A 23759-nucleotide genomic window follows, 5' to 3' on the forward strand; every position below is an offset into this window, starting at 1 on the left:
TTGTACCCACCCAAACGTTCAACAGAACACTTAACGTACCTCCATCACAGAAGAGCTGATATCTCGGAAGTTGCGTATTATGAAAGGTGAAGAGGACGAACAGTGTTCAATCTCATAATTCCTATAAGCAATACAAAATAGAGAGTTCGGCAAACACAGACCCCTGAGGTAAAGAATGGCCTCAATTGGTATGAAGCATGTCAGACAGCATTATACACATTGATAGTTTATAAATCTATAGTAAAGCCTGGGATATAGCATAATGATAATAAGTTTCTGGTACCATAAGTTATTGTTTGCTTTGGATGCAGTGATTGGTATCGTCCTACATTCAGATTTTCATCAGCGGAATATTTTATGCCCAAAACTTAACATTATCTGAATGATAGATTTTATTCATCCTAGGATATGATAAAAGCATGGAGTGGTCTACAAATGCCAATAATTATAAATTATCTTTATCACGTTTTACATATTTTAGACGATATTTACAAGGTGACCTACTTTTAGGCAATATTTACAAGGTGATCTATAAATTATCTTTATTCTGTTTTACATACTTTTAGGCAATATTTACAAGGTGATCTATATATTATCTTTATTCTGTTTTACATACTTTTAGGCAATATTTACAAGGTGATCTACTTGAAAAGATGATACAAAACAACATGGACAAATTCTTGGATAAGATGGCAGAAGAGAAAGATCCGTTCATCATTAGAAATCATGTGAATCTGATGGTTTTCCACCAGCTGTACACCATGTGTTTTGGAGAGAAGTAAGTATTCTAGTCTTATAATTTCTGTCTGATGATATGCTTATTCTTATTCAGGAAATTCTTAACAACATTGTTGTTACTCTTTTTAGCATTTTATAATGTAATGAACACGCCAACACACACTAGTCAAATCTACATAAGATACTGATTGCAACAAATAGATAATATTAAATGCTGAATTCATATCATACATGTATGTCACATAAACTCGAATGGTCCTATATCAGCCCGAGAGCTAATATATTAGCTGTTTCAAGTTAAAGGACACATCTCATGTTTTCAAACTATGCAAAATTGCATGCATTTTGTCTTCCTTGTGCTTGTAGTAATTGATTGTAATTGTTCTTTCGCCGAAATATTGCGATAATTAACCACAATACAGACTTTTATCCAAGCCCCGATTTCAAAAAGTCTAGTTAATTAGTTGGGTAGTCACGTGGTACAGGGACGTCACATACATCCTTCTTCGATCAACGGATTGTGAAAGTAGTGCGATATATTATTAAAAACTCAGCTTTTAAGGTGGAATGATATACCTGGTTATTTTTCCTGTACCAATTCCTCATATATGTATAGAAACATTGGTAATAACCCCTCTGGTGTGTCCAGGGGTCCGTGTTTGCCCAACTATCTACTTTGTATTGCTTATAGGAGTTATGAGATTGTTTACTGTTCGTTATCTTCACCTTTCATGAATGAAAGTTTTTATTGTTAATATACAAAACATCGTCGATATATCTAAATGTCAATTGTAGGCCACAACAAGAGACTGCTTTCTTCTCACGTAGAAGTTTTTGAATAAATTCTGCTTCATATGAAAATAGAAACAGGTCAGCTAACAAGGGAGCACAATTCGTGCCCATGGGAATAAATAAATAAGGATAAGGTGACAAACATACCCGTAGCATTATAAATAATCCTTTCCGTACACGTGATACATGTACATGTATGTATATTTTTAAAATCCAATTAATTCAGTAGTGACATTGATGATGAATTGGTGATAACCATTCAATAAAACGTAGAAAAGAACTCAACTAAATTTACCTTCATGAAAAGAGGGTTCTGTTTGCGGGTTCCTAAGCTATTTGTTACACGAGTAAATAAGTTTGTTTACCAGAAGACAATAGAGTTTCACCGGAATTACCGCCATTATGACGATGGCTCATCCCCCCCTTAAACCCAATTTATTCACCATGGACAACATTTAAACCGATGTTGAACAGTTTAGCATCTTTTTTATCCACCGTATTCTTGTTACAATCATTTATCTACCTAATAATAAATTAATGATTTTAAGGCGAGCCATCGATGACCCGGAAGTTGAAACATTCCTGGAATTAGATGAAGTGTTGATTAAGGACTTTGGAACTGGACTATTAGAGGATACAGTTCCTTATCTCAAAGATATCTACCCTTAGAGGCTACAGCTAAATGGAAGAACCTATCCGGCAAAATGGACACACGTTTAGATATACTTCGAGCTAAATTCAAACATGTGGATAAATTCGAACCAGGTTTTTTTTTAACTTGTAAAATGTCTTTGAAGGATTCTTTCATAGAGTTTTATTATGCAAAGTTACAGTAATAGATAAAACTCGCTTCTTATCACAGTTGATGATCTAAGGGAGAAATAAATGTATTTCTTCTATACACCTCAGAAGGGTTTCGTTAGATTTTGTTTTAAAACTATGAGTATATTTGAAGGTATAAATAGAGACTCCATCGATAGCTTACTGAAGCGGAAAACGAGGGGGATGAAGAGATTCTAGAAAAATTGGACGATACACACTTGGTTCAGACCATATCGGATATATTATTTGGTAGGACAACACAATCAATCAATAAAAGAAACTTCTATGCTGATTAGAGCATAGTGAAGCAATAAGAATTTCTTCAAATGATTAATGCACCTATAGAAGACACAGAAAGTCTTGCAAGTGTGTAGTCGAAGACATAACCCACCAAATAGTTATAAATCACTAGGAACATGACGATGCATGTAAAGAAGACAGTACTGATTGGGTTAGAGAAACTCTGCAGATACCAAAAGTAGATGCAGTTTCAACTGCAGTGATATACATGTATGAAGTGCACTTAAATTGTCTGCAAGCTGCTTTAACAGGCAAAAACTTAGAACAAATGATTGATTTGTTTACTTTAAGAGTAATTCTATGTAATTATCAAAGAAATACTAAGGTACTGAGAAATGGTTTGTCATAGAATATGTTCATACTTACTTTATATGTTTCTTATTTAAAACTCCAGTATTTCAAACAAACAAAAACATTACAAAATCTTGTTACTCTAGGGCACAGCTATCATTGTGTATAACAACTTTTAGAACCCATGATGTACCATTTCTGGCCCATTTTGGTCATTACATAGAATTGCGCTGAAGTTCCCTCTGCATTTTATCTTAAAAAATCATTAGTTGTATGTAGCTTTTACTATGGATATGTTTACTCCTTGTACGCACCTAATTCCACCTTTGGTGTTTCTAGGGGTCCATGTCTGTCCTGTTCTCAATTTCGTATTTTCATAGGATTTATGAGATTAATCACTGTTCCTTATTTTCACCTATTCCATGTTATTCTCTGATCTAAAGAAAGTATTCTTTAAATACGTTCTAGCTGGAGTAAACACTACCAGATGTAGAATAGACTGGTTTGTATACTATATGACCAAGTATCCGGAAATCCAGTCCAAATGCCAGGAGGAAATTGACAGAGTTGTTGGTGAGACAAAAGCTTGTGTTTTCTAAATTCCATCTTGATTGATATTAAACTTAATTGAATCGAGTTTTCTTTGGACGTCTTATGTCCTAACCAGCATCTAAATTTGAACATGTACCATTTTAGGCTCGGAGCGTCCCTCTATGAAGGATTGTGACACCCTACATTTTACAGAGGCGTGCATGTTTGAGACGATGAGGCTGGGAAATGTTGCAGAATTGGGTGCCCCACACATGACTATTTGTGATTCCCAAGTGGGTAAGTGATCTAAACGATTGATTTAAAGGTATGTAAGAAATGCATTGCACATTCGATATTATGCGATTCTGATTGGTAATAGATCAATGTGGCTTAATGCTCCTTGACAATGCATATAAATTTGTTTAATATATTCGCATTATACGCACGTATACAAAACACAGCGTTAATTTAATACATTGTTTCTACAAATATCAAGAATCATAATATACCTTTCTGCCCAGCTTTGCACATACATGCATTATTACATACATATGTAATACAACACACTTCGTTGATTCTCCGATTTATTGTATGAGTAAAATTTTATTCCATGACGTATGTAAGATATACAAAGTTAAACTCCTTTTGTTATTTCATTTTATGTTGCAGTAAATATATAGCGATATACATTTCATGTATTGACAATACGCACTGAGAGTTCTATTTTGTGAAAGGTTGACTTATTTCGTTGCCTTTCTCGTTCCACCATGAGTTATACACTCCTCCCAATCTGGCCAGAATTCGGCTTTCATTCGATCACAATAACTGCATAGGTTTGGAAATTCTGTGTAGTTAAAACGAAAAATCATTAAGGTGGCTCACTACATCAACATTTTATTATTTACCTCTTATGAGATTATTTCCCCATCGAAAGAGCGATACAAACTCTTAATTATATTATATGATTTTTTTCAATGTTAAAAATGGTGTTTTGGTTGTAAATAAGAGATGTTAAGAGTCCAAATTCCGATGTGATTTGATGCATGGTATGAATATGTAATAAAACATATGTACTTCAAAGACTCAGATAATGTTCTAATTTTTGGAATGAAAAATATTTATGACAATTGATAACTTATTTTTTCAATATTTTTATATCTATAGCTAAAATATTTAAACAAAATGACAATTAGAAAAAAAAATGACATCGGATCAATGTGTTTTAAAACGAAATTGAAATTAAAAAGCCAAAATTCAGAAATATTGTGTTTTTTTAAAATTTGAACCAAACCCGATCGGAAATATAACATGAGTACCGCAAACGGTACATAATACGCCCGTGAAATTGCTTACATAGAGTGTTTTTCTTAAGCCATAGTTTGTAGAACTTTGCTTCAGATAGTATCAGCCATGATTATTGATCTATATGAAATTCTACATGTGAACTGTGATTATGTACTTTCAACTGTCCAGTTGCCAAATAAATTATTATTATTGTCATGCTGCAACATACCTTAATTTCCATAAAGTGAATAAAGGGTATTAGCTTAAAACTGTGTCAGGGGGTAGATGGACAAACCAAGAGTTCTGTATGTAAAATATTTCCCTAAATTCGACCAAGTTCAACATCTGTAAATATTCAAAATGTCAAAGAAAATTGAAAATGGTTGAGAATAAAACTCCTTGCACTATTCATTAATACCCTAGTTTCTAAACTGTGAGAGGAGTTATAAGGACAAACCATGTAATATAATATTTACTCAAACTGGACTAAGCTCAACAATCTGTACTTTTCTTTAAAATTAAAGATTTTCCATACTTATAGAAATACTCTTTAAAGTAGGAGGGTCTTCAGTTAAAAACTGTGGAAGGAAAAAACAGAAAAATAATGTACTCTCTGTGTAATAATTCCTCAAAACTGATAAATCATGTACTCTCTATGTAATAATTCCTCAAAACTGACAAATCATGTACTCTCTATGTAATAATTCCTCAAAACTGACAAATCATGTACTCTCTGTGTAATAATTCCTCAAAACTGACAAATCATGTACTCTCTGTGTAATAATTCCTCAAAACTGATAAATCATGTACTCTCTGTGTAATAATTCCTCAAAACTGATAAATAATGTACTCTCTGTGTACTAATTCCTCAAAACTGATAAATCATGTACTCTCCATGTAATAATTCCTCAAAACTGATAAATAATGTACTCTCTGTGTAATAATTCCTCAAAACTGATAAATGATGTACTCTCTATGTAATAATTCCTCAAAACTGACAAATCATGTACTCTCTGTGTAATAATTCCTCAAAACTGATAAATCATGTACTCTCTGTGTAATAATTCCTCAAAACTGATAAATCATGTACTCTCTGTGTAATAATTCCTCAAAACTGATAAATAATGTACTCTCTGTGTAATAATTCCTCAAAACTGACAAATCATGTACTCTCTGTGTAATAATTCCTCAAAACTGATAAATGATGTACTCTCTGTGTAATAATTCCTCAAAACTGATAAATAATGTACTCTCTGTGTAATAATTCCTCAAAACTGATAAATAATGTACTCTCTGTGTAATAATTCCTCAAAACTGACAAATGATGTACTCTTTGTGTAATAATTCCTCAAAACTGACAAATGATGTACTCTCTGTGTAATAATTCCTCAAAACTGATAAATCATGTACTCTCTGTGTAATAATTCCTCAAAACTGACAAATCATGTACTCTCTGTGTAATAATTCCTCAAAACTGATAAATGATGTACTCTCTGTGTAATAATTTCTCAAAACTGATAAATCATGTACTCTCTGTGTAATAATTCCTCAAAACTGACTAGAATTCAAGAAAATTAAAATCCTTCCCACATGCACGATTTCAATACCCATATAAACACTCAGTAAAATAAGAAGGCTCTCACTTAAAAACTGTGGGAGTTCACTGAACAAATCATGTACCCCCTTTGTAATATTTCCTCAAAACGGATTAAGTTCAACAACCTGTAATTTTCTAAAAAAAAAAAAAAAAAAAAAAAATCAAGAAAATAAAAATTCGTGTCACATGCACATCTAGACTATCTATACCAACACTCTGTAAAACAAGATGGTCCCCGCATGAAAATTGTGGGAGGAGGTCGCCAGACCAATTATGTACTCCTCTTATAACAATAAGTTTCAAATAAAGTGTGGAAACTCCCGCAAGAGAGGTCGAAATGGATCAAAATTACAAGATGATCTAGAGTGATCCACAAAGAAGCGACATAGTAAGTTTTAGCTTGATATGTGATACAGAAATTAAATTAGAAACATAAACATCCGAACGGACGGTTGGATGTACAGACATCGCTGTACCATAATACGTCCCATCTAAAGACGGTTGTACAAAGCAGTTATGATATAGAACATCGTAATGAGAAAAGTTGATTTAAAATGGTTTACAAATGAAATGAATTCATAAAATAATCTACTTTCTTGATGAAAATTGCATAGGATGAGTAACAATATGATTATTTCAGTAATTTAGATCAAATTTATTCGGGATGGGTACTTTTTTTTCTCTGGTTTGATTCAAATCTAGAAAAAATAATAACTATATTTCTGAAATTGGTCACTTCAATTCGATTTCTTTTTGAAATATTTTTGTTTAATATATCTTTTTTCCAACTGACAAGGTTTTTTGAAGATTGAAATCGTAAATTTTAAAAATATTAACAATAAACCGTTATAATTTTCAGAAAAAATATTCATTGAACATTATAACATTTACATGAGTTTTCTTCGTGTGTTTTATTAGAAATTTATAACAGGCATCAAATCAAAACGTTTGGATTTGAAAATCTCTTATTAGCAAACAAAATACCTTTATTATCATTCCGGAATAAACCACAAAAAATTCAGAGCTTGTATCACTCTTTCGATCGTGAAATCATGTTTCATACAAGACGCTTACAGAAGCGTTTGAGTATAATGACCCACCTTAACAGGAACAATTTTATATCGAGTTTAGTTTGACTGTAAATTTTAACAAAATGACGATGTGTTTACTTTTTATTGCTTCCTCTGTTTTCCCTCCGAATCCCTGCCAGTAGAACTGTGACAACATTCCAAACACAGCGCAATCGGCCTGAGAAGGTTTATCTCCAAGCAGGAACTTTTTGGATCCTAAAATGAAACATCTTATGAATTCAGTAATTCTGGATTGTTTACAGGATGGGGTACAATGCGTAATAATTCATACAGTACTTATTGTTTTAACTACTATTTACATATTCTTTAAATCCTTTTTACTCTCTACAATATGTTCAATTTTCATATTAAACAAAAATGTACTGTACTCCTGTCTATACGTTCAAATGATCATTTAGAATACCAATCTGTGATACTCAAAATGATCCCATGAAGCTCCTCGTTAATTTCAATATCTTGCTTTTCTTCGTGCATTTTTCATTAAGAGCAGGGTAAACACGGACCCTGGGCACGCCATAGGTGGGATCAGGTTACTATGAGGAGTAAGAATGTCCCGATGAACGGTCACACTCACTGTAATCTCACTATCTACACATGGTGAACGGAGTAGTCTGTAGTTAAAGTCAGTATGTAGCTACGTTTTATGCTCACCTGGATATGGTTTTTATTCTCAATCGATTTGGTACGCGAGAAATTGTTTTGCATGCGATGAAAATTGTCAATGGGGATGAGCTACTGACAAATAAGTTGATGTTACAAGGGTCTCTATATTCTCGTTTTAAGGATTGTAATGATTGTATATTGTTTAACGTCCCTCTCGAGAATATTACACTCATATGGAGAAGGAACCATTTCGCAATTTCTTTTATTCGCCATAGTGATAGTATTATTAAATACAGCATTAGATCGTATGTTCTCTGACTGGTTCCATACCAAATTTAGGCTGCTCTTTACATACCGATTATTCCATTTACCGTTTACCTCTCTTATCAAGATAGTGGGCTCACGGGGCTACATATATGAGCATCAATAAGGGATGCTTACTATACCTAGGCACCTGATCCCACCTCTGGTATTCCCAGAGGTCCGTGTTTGCCTTGTTATCAATTTTTAATACTTTATAATTTATAGGATTTATTAGATAACTCCTTTTATCCTATCAAAATATAGGGCTCAAGGTGGGTGTGACCGGTCGACTGGGGATGCTTACTCCTCCTAGGCACCTGATCTGCCCTCTGGTATATCCAGAAGTCCGTGTTTGCCCAACTCTCTATTTTGTATTGCTTATAGGAATTATGAGATTGATCACTGTTCGTTATCTTCACCTTTCATGTAGATATATAGTGTGTTGGAAAACTTACCCATATACACGGAGAGGTTCTCCAGATCGTGGATCATGAAGTTTTGAACTTCCTCCTCGCTGTGTCTACCTACGCCTTGAGCTTGTGCCTGTTTACTTATATGGCGGCAAATGAGGAATCTCATATAAAAAGGCAGAGGTGTAATGGAGTGAATTCTTAACCCGCGCTCGTACACCCAACGATTCAATGCCATTGTCCTGGAAGAGAAAGTTAAATTATAAAACATCTTATATCTATGACACGAATTATTTGTAGCACATACCATAGTCAGATGATTTTCCCATCCAGATGTAGTGTTGTTTTTATTTTGTTTGATCTGATGTAATTATTTTCCATGAAGATAACAACATGAACCACAATATCATGATTTATTCTGCGATTCGTGTATTAGTCCCATAACTTTCATTTCAATTTTGACTATAAGTACATGTTTGTTTTAACTTTTAAAGTGTATCGTGAAAAAAGGGACCTACCAATACAAATGTTCTTCCACCATTTTTTGAATCATGAATCCAGACGCTATTTCCTCTGGGGTGAACTCTTTGTTCAAGTCTACATTGAATTTATTTTTAATGAATTCGATACAAATTTCTGAGTCAGCAATTTCTTCTCCATTGTATTCAATCCAGGTCATTTTACCTTTGGAGCTTCTATTTCTTCTGCTATCAAAGACATTCTATAAAATAAGTGATAACGGAATAACTGTGAGTTTCTTTACGGTTCATGATATGATTTCCCAGTTCACTAGAATACATAATATAAAAAAACCTGTTTTCCGCCACACTCAACATTTTTCAGTTATCTGGTGGCGCCCAGTTTTATTAGAGAGAACCCAGATATGTACCTGCGAACAGACCACCGACCTTCCGAAATTAAACTGGAAAACTTTCTCACTTACCGGCGTGAGCGGGATTCAAACCAGCGCCGACCAGAGGTGAGAGGCCGTGTAATTTTGAGCGCGATGCTCTAACCACTCGGCCACGGAGGCCCTCCAAAATTAGAATAACATGTCCAAAACTGAAGGGTCCTCTATACCCTGCACACTGAAGGGTTCAAATTCCAAGCTACTTTTCTGCAATTAGAGTGATCTGTACCTTGGTGTATAATATAAGAAACTGGCATGTACAATGTGTTACCCATTTTGTAATCAATGGAAGCAATTTAATCATTATATTAGCCCAATCTCTCACCAGAGGGCGTATTACGCTACGCGACAACACCTCTGTCAACGTCTGAATGTCAAGATTCTTGGCAAAACTTATTTCTACCTATTGCAGTATAAAGTACGATTTTACAAGTTTTAGTGTTAAGCTTAAAATTTTACAGTAAGTTCACAAAAACAACGAATTCCAAGATTATTCTAGTATTATTGAATGAATGAACATTTATAAAAAAAAAAAAAAAAAAAAAAAAAACCTTTTAATTCGCTCAGGTGTCTCATATTTACCAGCTTCTGCTTTTATAAAATTCAGACAAGTGTTTGATTTGCTTAGATATGATCATTACAGTTTGATATGCTAAGTTAGTTTTAGTACGTTTAGATATGATTTTTAGACGTTGACAGAGGTATTAGTGGAGCTTAGCGGGAACGATAACTCTGGGTAGAGATTGATATTAGCCCACGAAAAAATTACTCAATGCTTTATTTGTTTGAAAACTACGAAAGCCTATTAGTATCATGTGAAAAAAAATAATTCACTTCCCATTATCTCGTAATTACGAGAAAAGATCTCGTAATTACGAAAACAGATCTCGTAAGTAAGTAAGTAAGCAATTTTTATTTAAAGTCGGAACTATATACAGGTAACAATAAACATGAGCCAAGAGCTCTTTAACCGACTATACAGCATTAAAAAAACCACAAAGCACTAATGATATATAATTGCATGCATAGACATAAAAACAGAAATTTGAAATAAAACAGGACGCATACATGTATACAGACATCACAAGTCATGCATATATATACACAGGGACAAGCTATATTAAGATGCACATGCAGCACTGAAAACAGTTTGCAACACAAACATAAAAATATGGATATATACATAGACTAAATAAATATGCATACCTAAGAGACAGAGCAGAGTAAAAATAATACAGTTAAATTTGTACATGTAAGCTAAGAAGCATAGTTAGAAGTTAGATGAAAACTTTAAGATTTAAGCAGGAGAGGCTGGAGATAATTATATCGTAATTACGAGAAAAGATATCGTAATTACAAGATAATTATCTCGTAATTACGAGAAAAGATCTCGTTATTACGAGAAAAGATCTTGTAATTACGAGTTAATTATCTCGTAAATACGAGAAAATTTTCTCGTAATTACGAGAAAATATTGATATAAAGCCGAGTTGCACAACTTATGGATAATCTTGGAAACGTTTGATACCATTTCTCTCTTTGCTGATTGGTCAGGAAATAGAAATGATCTTATTCAAAGTGTGTGTGACGATACATATTGTCGTCCGATTTAGGAATGCTAAATACCTATAATTTTCGTTCCGGGTTATCATTTACGTTCCGGTCCGCGTAAGTGTAGTTCCGGTCATAATCACACTTTTAGAAATATGAAATGCATATGTTTACGCACATTTCTTATGGGTGTTATTTCTTTCATCAGGTTATACAATAATCAAAGACTAACATCATTTGAACCGGAATATTTATACGTCTAATTTTGTGTTTTCAAAATTTGTCAGATCAACAGGTGTTTATTACGGAGATTTGATCTCCATTTCAAAGGATTGTAAACTGGAGGTGTGAAACCTGTATATATGTAGATAGAGTTGTTACATGACTCCTTCTACAATATGTACCGACACAAACCCTCACCATTATTAGATGTACATGTACACGTAACATCAGGTACTGATCTACAGGTAGAAATGAGACTTCTTGAAATAAGTTTGGATTTTCATTTATGTTTTATTTTTAGAAATCTAGACTACATACATGTATATACTCAAATGTATGCAATCTGTTTTCTTTTTCATTGATCAATGTCATCATATATCTTTAATGATCAAATCATTTCGTACTGGTTACTTAAGATATTGAGTACGCGTGAGAGAGAGAGAGAGAGAGAGAGAGATGGGACTAGTCCTGTACATGCATGTTACTAGGATAGTAAAAACAAAAGATGCATACACTTTTAAAAAGCGCTAGATAGTGATTTGTTAAAATAATATTTTCATATTATAGATACTTGAAATTGAAATGTATCAATATATAAAATGAAACAAGTCAAATATGTAATCATTTAAATTGAATGAGATTAACAAAAAGGCGACCACGGCCGCCATTGAAAATGGTATTGGAATCGTACAAGGATTCCAAATACTCATTCGCATAAAACAATTCAGCATCTAACCACAGCTAAATATTCTCAACAGAGATACCTATAGTTATCTTAACCCTCCCCCCCCCCCCCTTCCCATCTATCGCGGCCGGCGATAATATATTCCAATGGTCTATTGTCTCCGACGACAGTATGTACCGTGATGTAAAAAATATGCCTTATCTCGGCGCATATTATCGTCGGTGACAATATGTAGTATATGTACCAAGGGACAATCTGTACCGAGAGGGTATGTGCATATCGTCGTTGAGGATGATATTTTCCAAACGACAATGTGTACCATCATAGTGTGTACTTAACAGTGGAATTACAAAAATCTTGAACTTTCAAATTCATAAAGTTACACTAAGCATTATGATAGTTTAACCTTATTATTAGCTTATATCATCGTAAAACTTGTAAAATTTTATTAATTTTATTAATTGATAGTGCAGAAACCTACAATAATAAATCGTTGTTGGTTTTTTTTTCATTTGTACTTTAAATGCATGAATAAACATTCGTTCGGTAAGTTAACTTTCTAAAAATTATATTGGTCTACTGGACATACTTTGAATGGAAAGTGATTTCTTATATTTAAAACAGCATCCAAAACACACTGATGAAATGAGGAGAGGAGAACTCATATAAAGAAAGATATCATGTGACCAATATTTACATATTTTCTCTTAATTTCGAGATAATTATCTCATAATTACGAGATCTTTTCTCGTAATTTTCGTAGAAAACAGATGTCATTTTAAATAAATAACATTGATTTATGTTCATCAGTTCTTCGTAGGCTGTTCAACGTTTTCCTACGGTAAATTGGCAGGCAACTCAACACAAACACCTTTAAGGGATCTAAGTTTCTCAATGTCCCAAGAAGATTTTCCTATGGCCCTTAAACAGTTTTGACTGTTTCCAACATGGAGGATATATATTATGTTTCAGTGTAACGGTGCTTCTCTGAGATCGGTAACTCTGTAAACTACACGTACAGTCACTGCACCGATACATTGTACCTCATTATGTATAGGAAGTAAGTAAAACTCTTCATCATTCTTCAAAACGAAACAGGAATCCAGTGGTAGTAACTATTTTCTTACCATACTTGGTACTTTTGTCATTCTAAGAAAGGTCTCTAATTTTACGGCAAACGGTGTCATACTTGGGGCAAAAGGAGCCCGGCCTGGCTGATGGTGAACCACTATGTCATTCGGGTAGGATTTTCTGCAAAAGATTGCGATTATTTCTTTAAAAGTTTCCATTGCAATATGGTGATACACAAGTCCCTCTCCACATCAGGTATTTCGCTTTATGGTATAAACAGTCAGCTGTATATGAGTTACCGTACCTATTATGGATTCTAAAATTTCACAAAAACCCTTAGAAGCAGAGATATATTGCTGGATCCAGTTAATGTTCTACTAAGTTCCTAGTTTGCTCCTTAATGTGGGGGTTTCTTATCATTCAATCAATAGGTTGGTTGCTTGAATACAACGTCCCGCTCGAGAATTGTTCACTCATATGGACAGTTCACCATTGCCGTTGAAAGTCTGTAAAATTTTAGCCTATGATTGGCGCTTACGGTCTTTGAGCAGGGAGGAATCTTCATCTTGCTACACCTACTGTGAAATGGTGACTTGGTTTTGCGAGAACTGCCCCATTTAATCACCTAGTACGACAAGAAAGGGGTACTGAGTTGGACCCCACAGGGAATCTCGCTACAAGTGTAACAGACGACATGTGTACACTCGGCTGCTTTTAATTGATAACTAATATTACGAACTTTTTGGGATAATGCTTTTCTCTATGTACTGTTTACTACTCAATTTTGTTCCAATGCTGTCAATTTGTTCATCATATGGAACAAATGCTTCCACCATATTAAAAAAAAAATTAAACGTACAGATCAATTTGCCCGGTTTTCTCATTTAGAAAGCAAGGATTGATCATCGACAGCAAATACACCAAATTCATATTTCTTTATAAATATTTTCAGTGAATCCAAAATGTAATACAGCTTTGTGACAATATGGAGAAAAGTGGAGAAACACATATGTAGCCGGGTTTATATGTGAACTTTGAACCCTACATTTAATGGTCAACATTTTGTAGTTACTCAGCATTCTCTTGAAGTTGGTGGCGTTCTTTAGTTGTAGATTTAAGCTTCACGCAGACAGTATCTATCAAATATGTCATGAGGTCAATGCTGTCTGACGTGTTTCATATCAATTCTTAGGCTGTTCTTTACATGCTGATTTGGATTAATGTTACTCCGTTTACCCGATCAATATATAGGGTTCACCGTGGGTGTGAAGATAGATACTTCCCTTAGGCAGTTGGTTCCACACCTGGCCTCGAGACCATAAATTGAGATTAGACTTAAGTCAAAATTTTGATTCCTTATCTCTTAAGATTTATCTAGCACAGATGATTAAAAAACTGAAGGTTTATAAAAGAATTCAAATGCAAACATATACTGAAAATTTCATTTGTTTATGAAAATTATATCAAACGTTAGCTGGGTATGAAATTTAGACTTAAGAATATTCTCAGTTTATGGTATTGAGGCTTCCAGGTGTCCGTGTTTCTCAATTTTGTATTCTTGATTGGGTTTATCTTTAATTTTTATATATAAAGATTAAGTTATAAAAAAATTGTCTGTTGCTGAGTTTTCAACACGTTTTAATGTCTATCATAAAACAAGGTTTAGCTTCTTATGGAGAACAGTTTTTCAAAATCTACATTTCCAGAAACAAATAGTAGGATTGCGGAAGGGGGTGTTGAAATCGTATTTGAGGTTCATTTCTATTAAAGTTATCATGTAATTGCATGTAATACTGAGAATTTCAAAAGTAATCAGTGGAAAAAACCCAGACGCCTGGATATAAAAGCACGATGAGATCATGTAATAATAGATATACTTATTTCTATGCACAGTTGAATAACTGCAATATAGGTTGAACTGTACAATGTAAGTTGATTGACAAGAAATGTAATTTAACCAACTACCCACCCAATTCTCATTCTCATTAGAGAAGTGGATAAGCATAGTTTGGATGTAGGCCAGGCATTGTCCACTTCATTGGTAAACATAACAACATCGGATACCTAAAACTTTTGTTTTCGTTTGCCCTGAGGAAGAGACAGATCGTCCCAAAATTCATTTAATTGTTGGTGTCTTTGATCATTTTAGTGCTTTATATATACATGTATGCATATATATATATATATATATATATATATATATATATATATATATATATCCATCCATCTATCTATCTACATTATACATTGTCAAATAGTAATAGGACAAAGTACACTCTGTTCTCTACAAATCCGGGGGGAAAAAACCACGCATATTGCGATGAATTAAATGTACATAAATCACAAAATAGTTCGGCCATATATAATATAATTTCAGAATACATAAATACTGTTTATGGGAACTTACCCTTTTTTGCTAGGCATCTCCTATACCACTATACGTGTGTAAATATGGGTGTAAAGGGAATTCTGAGATACCAGGTCAATTGAATCGTAACCAGGAGATCTAAGTACAGAGGCGTACGACATCGTGGGCATTAACGTAAACATCAAATTCGCGATTTGTCATTTACCTTGGTTTCCGACGGAGCTTGAGCAGGACCAAGATTATAAGAGTTCCTAATGCTACCGTCCCACATACTCTCAGAAAACCTGTTGGAGAAAATACAGCATCCATGTTATGCATAAAATGTTGACATGCAAGGATTTGAAGATGTTTTCATGTACATTATAATTTATATCCACAAGTGTGTGCATTACACCGCGCACTTAGGATCGGCGGCGTATAACACACGTTACATGACGCATACTCTAATAATAGACACAGTGTAGTCCCCAATGATTTAAATACGAGTTAGACAGGGATTCCGAATTTTAAAACCGCTCTTTTGTATAAAATTAGATAAAGGTCAATTTTATATAAATGCTACACATACATTAATTACTGTACTTAAATGTATCTTTAAAACATTGAATATGTATACGTTTCTTTAAAATTGTGAACAATGTAAATACAGCTTTGCCATTCATAGGTCTAGTTTGTCAATATCTACTTGAACGATATTTCCGTTGAAGACGTACTTGTTTACCACAAAAGTACCTATCATTATAGATAAACATTGCTATATATATTTTCATTCATTTTCAGTCTAACCATTTCTACCCTAGATATTTTGATGAAATTTCTTGCATGAAGTTTTACTACTATATCAATTAATTTAAGATTAAAAACCCTGACATTTACCCTCTCGGTTTCATACTTATAAACTTTTACTTTGGATTCTATAGGACTTTGTTCGAATGTATCAATTGGCTTGGTCCAGGGGTTATATCAAAGTGAAATTGCTCAATGTCTTATCTATCTAGGGTAGAGATAATGAGACCCGGCCTTGCTAAGTATCGAATGAAAATATTGATACCAATGCTGGACAAGAATTATGTGTACTGTTGGTATCAACAGTCTCGTTTAAAGTCAGCATTTCGCAAATTCTTTGGTCGTTATAACGATTTAGTTTGCCAATACAATACCATTGGGTCAAATGCTTTCTGGCACGTTTCATACCGATTGTTAGGCCGTTCGTGGCACACTGATTTTGACTACAGATAACTCCGTTTTCCTGTTCAAGATATAGGGCTCACGGCGGGTGTGACCGATCGACAGGAGATGTTTACTCCTCCTAGATACCTGATCCCACCTCTGATATATCCAAGGGTCCGTGTTTGCCCAACTATATATTTTGTATTTCTTGCGGGAGTTATGAGATTGATCACTATTCGTTATCTTCGCCTCTCTAAATTTAGCATATAATGGCGTAGAAGAATTATTTTGTAAGGAAATAAAGCTGTTTACATTGCTAATATGTTGTTTTTTATGTTCTGTCAACAAATTCTTAGTCAAACGCCCACGGCCTCCTCGAATATGCGAGTTACGGGTAATGTTAATTTTGCATTTAAAAACCAATACGTAAGACATTTATAACATCGCACCAACGACTGCATGAACATACAAAGCTGTGCAGTCATGCGCATTCGACCTCCTAAATGTGTGTTTCAACATTAGAATTAATAAACCCGCACACATACTTTCACGCATGTACGTAAATACACACATATACATATATATGTATGCATGCATTGATGCATTTAATGTTATTACATAGGTATTTATGTATGTAATTCAATTACAGTAACTGCATACACACACCTTCCTATCTACCTATATGTACATGCATAAAAACAATGGGATTATCAGATTATCATTCAATCATATAACATAATATGTAATTGATATTTTGAAATTTACCAATATATGAGTAATTACATAACTGCTGAATTTAGACATTTTTTTTAAACAGGTGGGTACGACATTCCTAAAGTAGCAACAACCACGCTCGCTAGGTGGCGCGTCATGTTCTATTTTTATTTCTACAGGAAAAGTGGGACGAGGTTCCACCCTATATTTTACGGGCTAGTATGGATAAACCTAGAGTCTACGAATGATGCGAAGTTGATCGTTCGGATCTAAAATAGCTATATTTAGCGTATCTCACGTGATTAGGCACATTCCAGAAAATCCCTTTGAGATTGAAGCGATTGAGCAGAGCGAGTATATGTAAACATTTATTTAACGGTGAAATGCGCAACAAAGAGTGACATATTAATACATTTTATGCATGAATAAATTATTCTGAGGTCAAACATGGACGATAATTGCCCGTGTTCATATAGTATTTGATTGATTTAGATATCCAAGGAAAGATAACTCCCATTATTAACGTACTCTCAACGTACCGGTGGTATACAATGTTTATACATTTCTGAATAATGAGTGAATCTTTATTTTCATCAGAATCTTTTCCATCACACTCACAGACCAGGTCCCCATACCCCCTACCAGTGTCAATCTGTGACTGATAGCAGTGCGGTATTTAATTTGATATAGTCTAGAGGAAATTCGAAATATGGTAGTGACATTTCTTCCTCACTGAATTAGCTAGATTTTTAACGTTTAAAGAAAAGTGGGGTATGGACTGGGGGGTTGAAATGCTATTTGCCAAATTTTCAACAATATTAATTACAAGGCAAGGCAAAAGGGGTCATAAGCTACAGTACAGATGATGCAATTTTCACTTGCAAGTTGCACTGCCACTAGTTACACTTAATTAGTGACTTACTAACAGATAAATAAAGTAACTTACAAATATTTTATTTATTTATTTATCTATCATTTCATTTCATTTTTTTTAATATCATGGTTTGTACTTGAAGAGTCATCGCAATAAAGGGACATTAATTATTAGTGTTACCAAAAAATCTGATCATGCAGTTTTTAAATTTCTGAATTTTGAAAAAATAAAAATAAATAAATAATAGATTCTGATACCACTCAGCCCCCCGACTGGCCAGAGAGTTCTGCTTCTGTCAGTTCTGATGCAACTAGCTCAGCCCCCAGACTGGCCAGAGAGTCCACTGTTTCGGTAAATTCTGATAATGATGCAACTCAGCCCCCCCCCCCCCCCCACCCACCCACCCACCCCGACAGCTCTACCAGAAGTTCTCGGAAAAGACTTGCTGATGTTTAATAAATCAGTTTTCCTATTAATTTTACTTTTGCTCCTGTTCATCAGTTCATTAGGCTATGGCCCAATCTGATTAAATTTAAGATCGTTGATCCGCTCCGTACGTATTCCTCTTCCTTTCCTGTATTTGTGAAGTCCAGAGGTGAGATATATTCTTTCCAAACAACTAAGAATGTTCATGGAACAATGTAGTATTAATTGTTTTCCTTTTCTGTTGTATGCCTTATTTCAAGAAATAACTTTCAGGTAACTTTTTAATGTGAAATGGAACATTTTCAATTTTTGACAACCTGACGGTTGGGGTGTTTAAGACACTATACCTCATTTTCTGTAAGGAAGTGGAGTAAAAGGAATTCAGAATTGGATTCAGCATACTCAAAATTGGTAATTACACCTGCTTTTTATTGTTTTGGGTAATGGTGTTTCAAGAAATAAAGTTGGGTCACTTTTTGATGCGAAATGAAACATTTTCCGTTTTTGGCAACCTGACGGTAGGGGTGTTTAAGACACTATACCTCATTTTCTATAAGAAATTGGAGTAAAAGGAATCCAGATTTGAAATCAGCATACTCAAAATTGGTAATTACACCTGATTTTTATTGTTTTGGGTAATTTTTAAAAAAAAAAATGGGTGGTGGTTGCTACCTAAAGGCACCACCGTCTTCATAAATTTCTGGGCGTTACACCACGACCCTAAATCCTGGATAGAACTAGAGAAATTTTACCCTTATCGATACCTTGACGAAAATCGAAACCAGCAAAACCAGACAGCTGGCTTCCCTTTTCGGCAGGCCGCCGAGTTTGTTTGCGAGAAACCATCGCCAAACCGGAAATACTGCTGATGTGTGCAAATTTATCGTAACGGTTTCATATTCGTCTTTTGGACGGAGTCAAACCAAACCCTGAATTCAAAATGACCGGTTTTGGAATAGAATTACCCTCCGATTACAAAATATTAGTGAAGGAGAGAATTTAAAAGCCTTTAATATAAGCATTCAGATAAACCAGTGCATTATATAAGTTTTAGACTAAAACAAACACAGCGAAAACCGAAACCAAACTTCCTTAAAAATTGGACTTGGGTTTGTACCAGAGAACAACATGGTTTTCGTGAGCCGGATGAAAATAACACGGTACAAACATTCTCCCTTTATTAACCTGGTTTCGTTTTTATAGGCTTGTTCAATAACAATAAACGGTTATTCTTCTGTATATCTAGTATACGTATAGATGTATTTGAAGATTGTTAGATAATAATTATAATTTGATAATTCCTTCCAATTAGATTTAACCGCTGGTACTTTTGACAGGGACTACAAGGGGGTGAACTAGTATTCTTTACTCCAACTATTAAAGCAGAACGTAAATAATGTTAACATTCCTCTATCATAATATACCTGTAATCTCAGACCCAACTGAGATAATGCTGTATGTCAACTATTACATAAATCAACATATAAATTACATGATTTCATATATTAATTTAATGCTGTATAACAATGATAATTACATAAGTCGGCATATAAAATACGTAAATATCAATTTAAGCACATGGCAATGTTATTAAAGGGGTACTAGCTGTCATTTTGTCATAAAAAAAATTATTCAATGAACATTGTCCCAAGATTTTTTCCTGTACCAAATCACTTGGTACACCCCAAGTCTAAGCTTCATGGTTGGGTAACCGTGCCATTGTAGGTGTATTTATAATTATTAAACCAATAATTCTCAATGATTGGTAACAATCGAGGAAGGGCGTCGCGCTTTCTGAATATGGTGTAAAAATTGAATACAAAAACACAACACTTTGGCGACCAACAGAAACAGGAGATCAAACATGCTGATAGAGCGGTATCAATCTAAGATCAAGATCTCGATCTCTCTCTCTCTCTCTCTCTCTCTCTCTGTGAGGTATCTGTCAGTATGTTATGCCCCATTACTAACACTTCATAAAAATAGTACATATAAGATGTGTACCCACCATCTTGTGTTCGGGCTTCGGTCAATCTAAATTGTCATTTGAAACAAATTTAAAAGAAACTGGGACAGTTTTATATCACTCTATCAGCATATCTGATCCGTTTTTGTTGGTCACCAAAATAGTCTTTGTTTTCAAAATCATTTTCAGAAATGATATAGAGGAAACGCACAGAATTGTCTATCATGCCCGAAAGTGTCCATGTAAAGAATAGCTTTAGTAAGTTCTTAACTTAAATCTATTTGAAAAGACATGGCAGACACTCTTGAAACTTTTGTTTCAAATACTTGAATCACGATAAATGCTGATGATCTTGATTAAAGGATAAAGAATATGGAAGGGTTATGATAAATTAAAGAGAGACCACAAAGAATTTTCATTTCTCGTGTGAAACATGTGCTAATTATGTTGTTAAACGTTTCTCTTGCCACTCGATTTGGACTCTCGCGTTGCTCGGCACCAAATCTTTTGGTACTCAAGAAAAGTTTACCAACATATACTTATTTAAAAACCAATAATTATCAATGTTTGGTACTCAGGGAAATACTGAACATGGTGTTTCCACTTATTTGGTAAACAACCACACACACGCGCGCATTAGTAAATATCTGGTGGGCAACCAACAGAACAGGAGATCAGATAATTATACTGATAGAGTGATATAAAGGATATCTATTTTCTCTCTCTCTCTCTCTCTCTCTCTCTCTCTCTCTCTCTTTAAAACATGAAGATATTCTAAATGTGAAGAAAGAAAAGACATGATTATGTTTGAAAACTACTCGCCGTAGACCATCATCTGGCTGTTGAATACAGGTATACTTATCTTGAAGGTTCATGTGTACTAATTATCAAAACCAGCCAGTATAAAATTCTACCAATCAAGATAAATTCTGATGATTTTGATTAAAGGATAGATAATACAGAAGGTTTATGATAAGTTAAATAGAAACCACAAAGAGTTTAAGTACTCGTTGTTTAGGTCACAGGTGTCAAGGAAGTACAATGTATTACACAACAATTGTTAGGATTAACTACGGATTACTTCGTTTACCTGATCAAAATAGAGGGCTCACGATGGGCGTGACCAGCAGACAGAGGATGCTTTCTCCTCCTAGGCACCTGATCCCACATCTAGCGTGTACAGGATTCCGTGTTTGCCCTGCTCTTCATTTGTATTGTTTATCGGATTTATGAGATTGATCAATGTCCGTTATCATCAATAGTAATATGAAAGGTGAAGATAACGAACAGTGATCAATTTCATAACTCCTATTAGTATATAGTTTTTAAATCTTTTCCAGCAAGTATTACTTTCTGTAATTATTCTCATAAAATAGTCACAGTCGAACTCACTGGAAGGGGTAACGAAGTTTAGTTTAACAAAGAAACTATCACCGTGATCAAAATCATTTTGTCTTTAACCTGAATTTTGTAATGCTAGAATTTGGAAAATTTCTGATGTAAACTGGGAAACATGGCTGTTATACTCGTGTTCCGATTTGAAGATAGAAAACTTAAAAATACGATTCAACATCATCTAAGAATTTGAATGATATGAATGATGTGGACCAGTCAGATGCTTAGTTATTTTTACCACATGCATTAATTAGCATTAAGGTATTCCATGTATAACGAAAGGATAATGAACAATTTTGAAGGATTTAGATCAACATAAAAGTTTATAGTTAAATAATGATGAAAGTGAAGCAGATGAAATTCACATGACTGGTAAATGACTAGAAGCTGACCTTTTTGCACTTAAGACTTTTTGGAAGAGTTGTCTGCCCTTTGTAAAAATAAGAAAAATCTAATTTTCTAAAAATGTGTATGGTCAATGATTAATTTTATTTCATATTTTCATAAAATGAAAGTATATGTAACTTTCTACCAAGAGATAATTATGAAAATATAATTTGTTTTTAAAATATTGTAATAAAACATGTTTTTCCCATATACTTCAATGTTAAATTCTAGGTGAAATAAATCAGGCAGTAAACAAAATTTTGAAAATTCCTATGGTGGATTATTTTTATTTGACGGACCCTTCAAAATGATACCATGATTACAAATATTCCACCATCTATTTATTACATATATGTAGATATGAAATATGGTCATTATACATTGAATACCTTAAAGACCCCCCAAAAAACACCGTACGGTTGCTCCACGGATGACTGAATGTGGGCGGAGCTTATCCATGGTCAATGTTATTTACCTGGAATTTACCTGGCCAAGAGATCGGTTGTTGTGTGTATTTTTATGATATACACAGGAAATTTCTCAGGTTATTACAAATTATGCTTAGTGTCTTGATTTGTGCAAAAAAAAATAATTAAAATTTCTACCTACATGCATACCGCATTTCTATTTCCCGTAAACCTTCAAACTTGGTCATATTTATGTATTGCAAATGACAGGTTTAGCCCATTTCTAAACCTTTGCTTTTTAAAACTTCTAATTAAATTGTTATATATCGTATATAAATAATTTCCGAAATATAATATTACCCGGCGTTTCCAGGCACTTCCTGGTGTCCTGGGAGTTCGCAGTGTCGTGGGTGTAGTAGGTAAAATATCCATGTTTCGAGAGAATGAATAAATCCAAGTAGATCTGTGTACATGTACAACCAAATGAAGAATGGTCAAGATACCCCTCAATATGGGCCGTCTGTAGGGTTTCTGTAGCTGTAGTGTTTGCGTAATGGTGGTATCCCAAACAGAAGCTGACACGAAGTCTCCCCCCTCCTCTCTCTCTTTCTCTCTTTCTCTCTCTCTCTCTCTCTCTCTCTCTCTCTCTCTCTCTAGGGTTTCTGTGGACGTAGTGTTTGTGTAACGATGGCATCCCAAACAGAAGCTGACACGAAGTCTACACCCCCTCCCCTCTCTCTCTCTCTTTAGAGTTTCTGTGGACGTAGTGTTTGTGTAACGATGGTATCCCAAACAGAAGCTGACACATAGCTAGTCTACCCCCCCCCCCTTTCTCTCTCTCTCCCTTACTC

General features: G+C 34.2%; 1 protein-coding gene and 1 pseudogene across 4 annotated transcripts; one reads left to right on the forward strand and one right to left on the reverse strand.

The window, feature by feature from the left end:
• LOC125668173 (steroid 17-alpha-hydroxylase/17,20 lyase-like) overlaps positions 1 to 19990 on the forward strand; it is a 31759-nt pseudogene extending 11769 nt beyond the window's left edge.
• LOC125668171 (failed axon connections homolog) lies at positions 4045 to 16017 on the reverse strand. Of its 4 annotated transcripts, none has more exons than XM_048901992.2 (6): positions 15775 to 16017; positions 13258 to 13381; positions 9281 to 9483; positions 8808 to 9004; positions 7525 to 7641; positions 4045 to 4318 (listed from the first exon to the last, which is right to left on the reverse strand). In XM_048901992.2, the coding sequence occupies exons 1-6, from the start codon at positions 15885 to 15887 to the stop codon at positions 4215 to 4217; spliced, it is 858 nt and encodes a 285-aa protein (XP_048757949.2). In that variant the 5' UTR covers positions 15888 to 16017; the 3' UTR covers positions 4045 to 4214. The 4 variants fall into 4 exon arrangements, with proteins under 4 accessions (XP_048757949.2, XP_048757951.2, XP_056018613.1 ...); XM_048901994.2 differs by lacking the exon at positions 15775 to 16017 and adding an exon at positions 15609 to 15772; XM_056162638.1 differs by lacking the exons at positions 4045 to 4318; positions 15775 to 16017 and adding exons at positions 4774 to 5103; positions 15609 to 15757.
• Positions 19991 to 23759: the final 3769 nt, after the last annotated feature.

Source organism: Ostrea edulis, chromosome 4, assembly GCF_947568905.1.
Source record: "Ostrea edulis chromosome 4, xbOstEdul1.1, whole genome shotgun sequence".
Taxonomy (NCBI): Eukaryota; Metazoa; Mollusca; class Bivalvia; order Ostreida; family Ostreidae; genus Ostrea; species Ostrea edulis.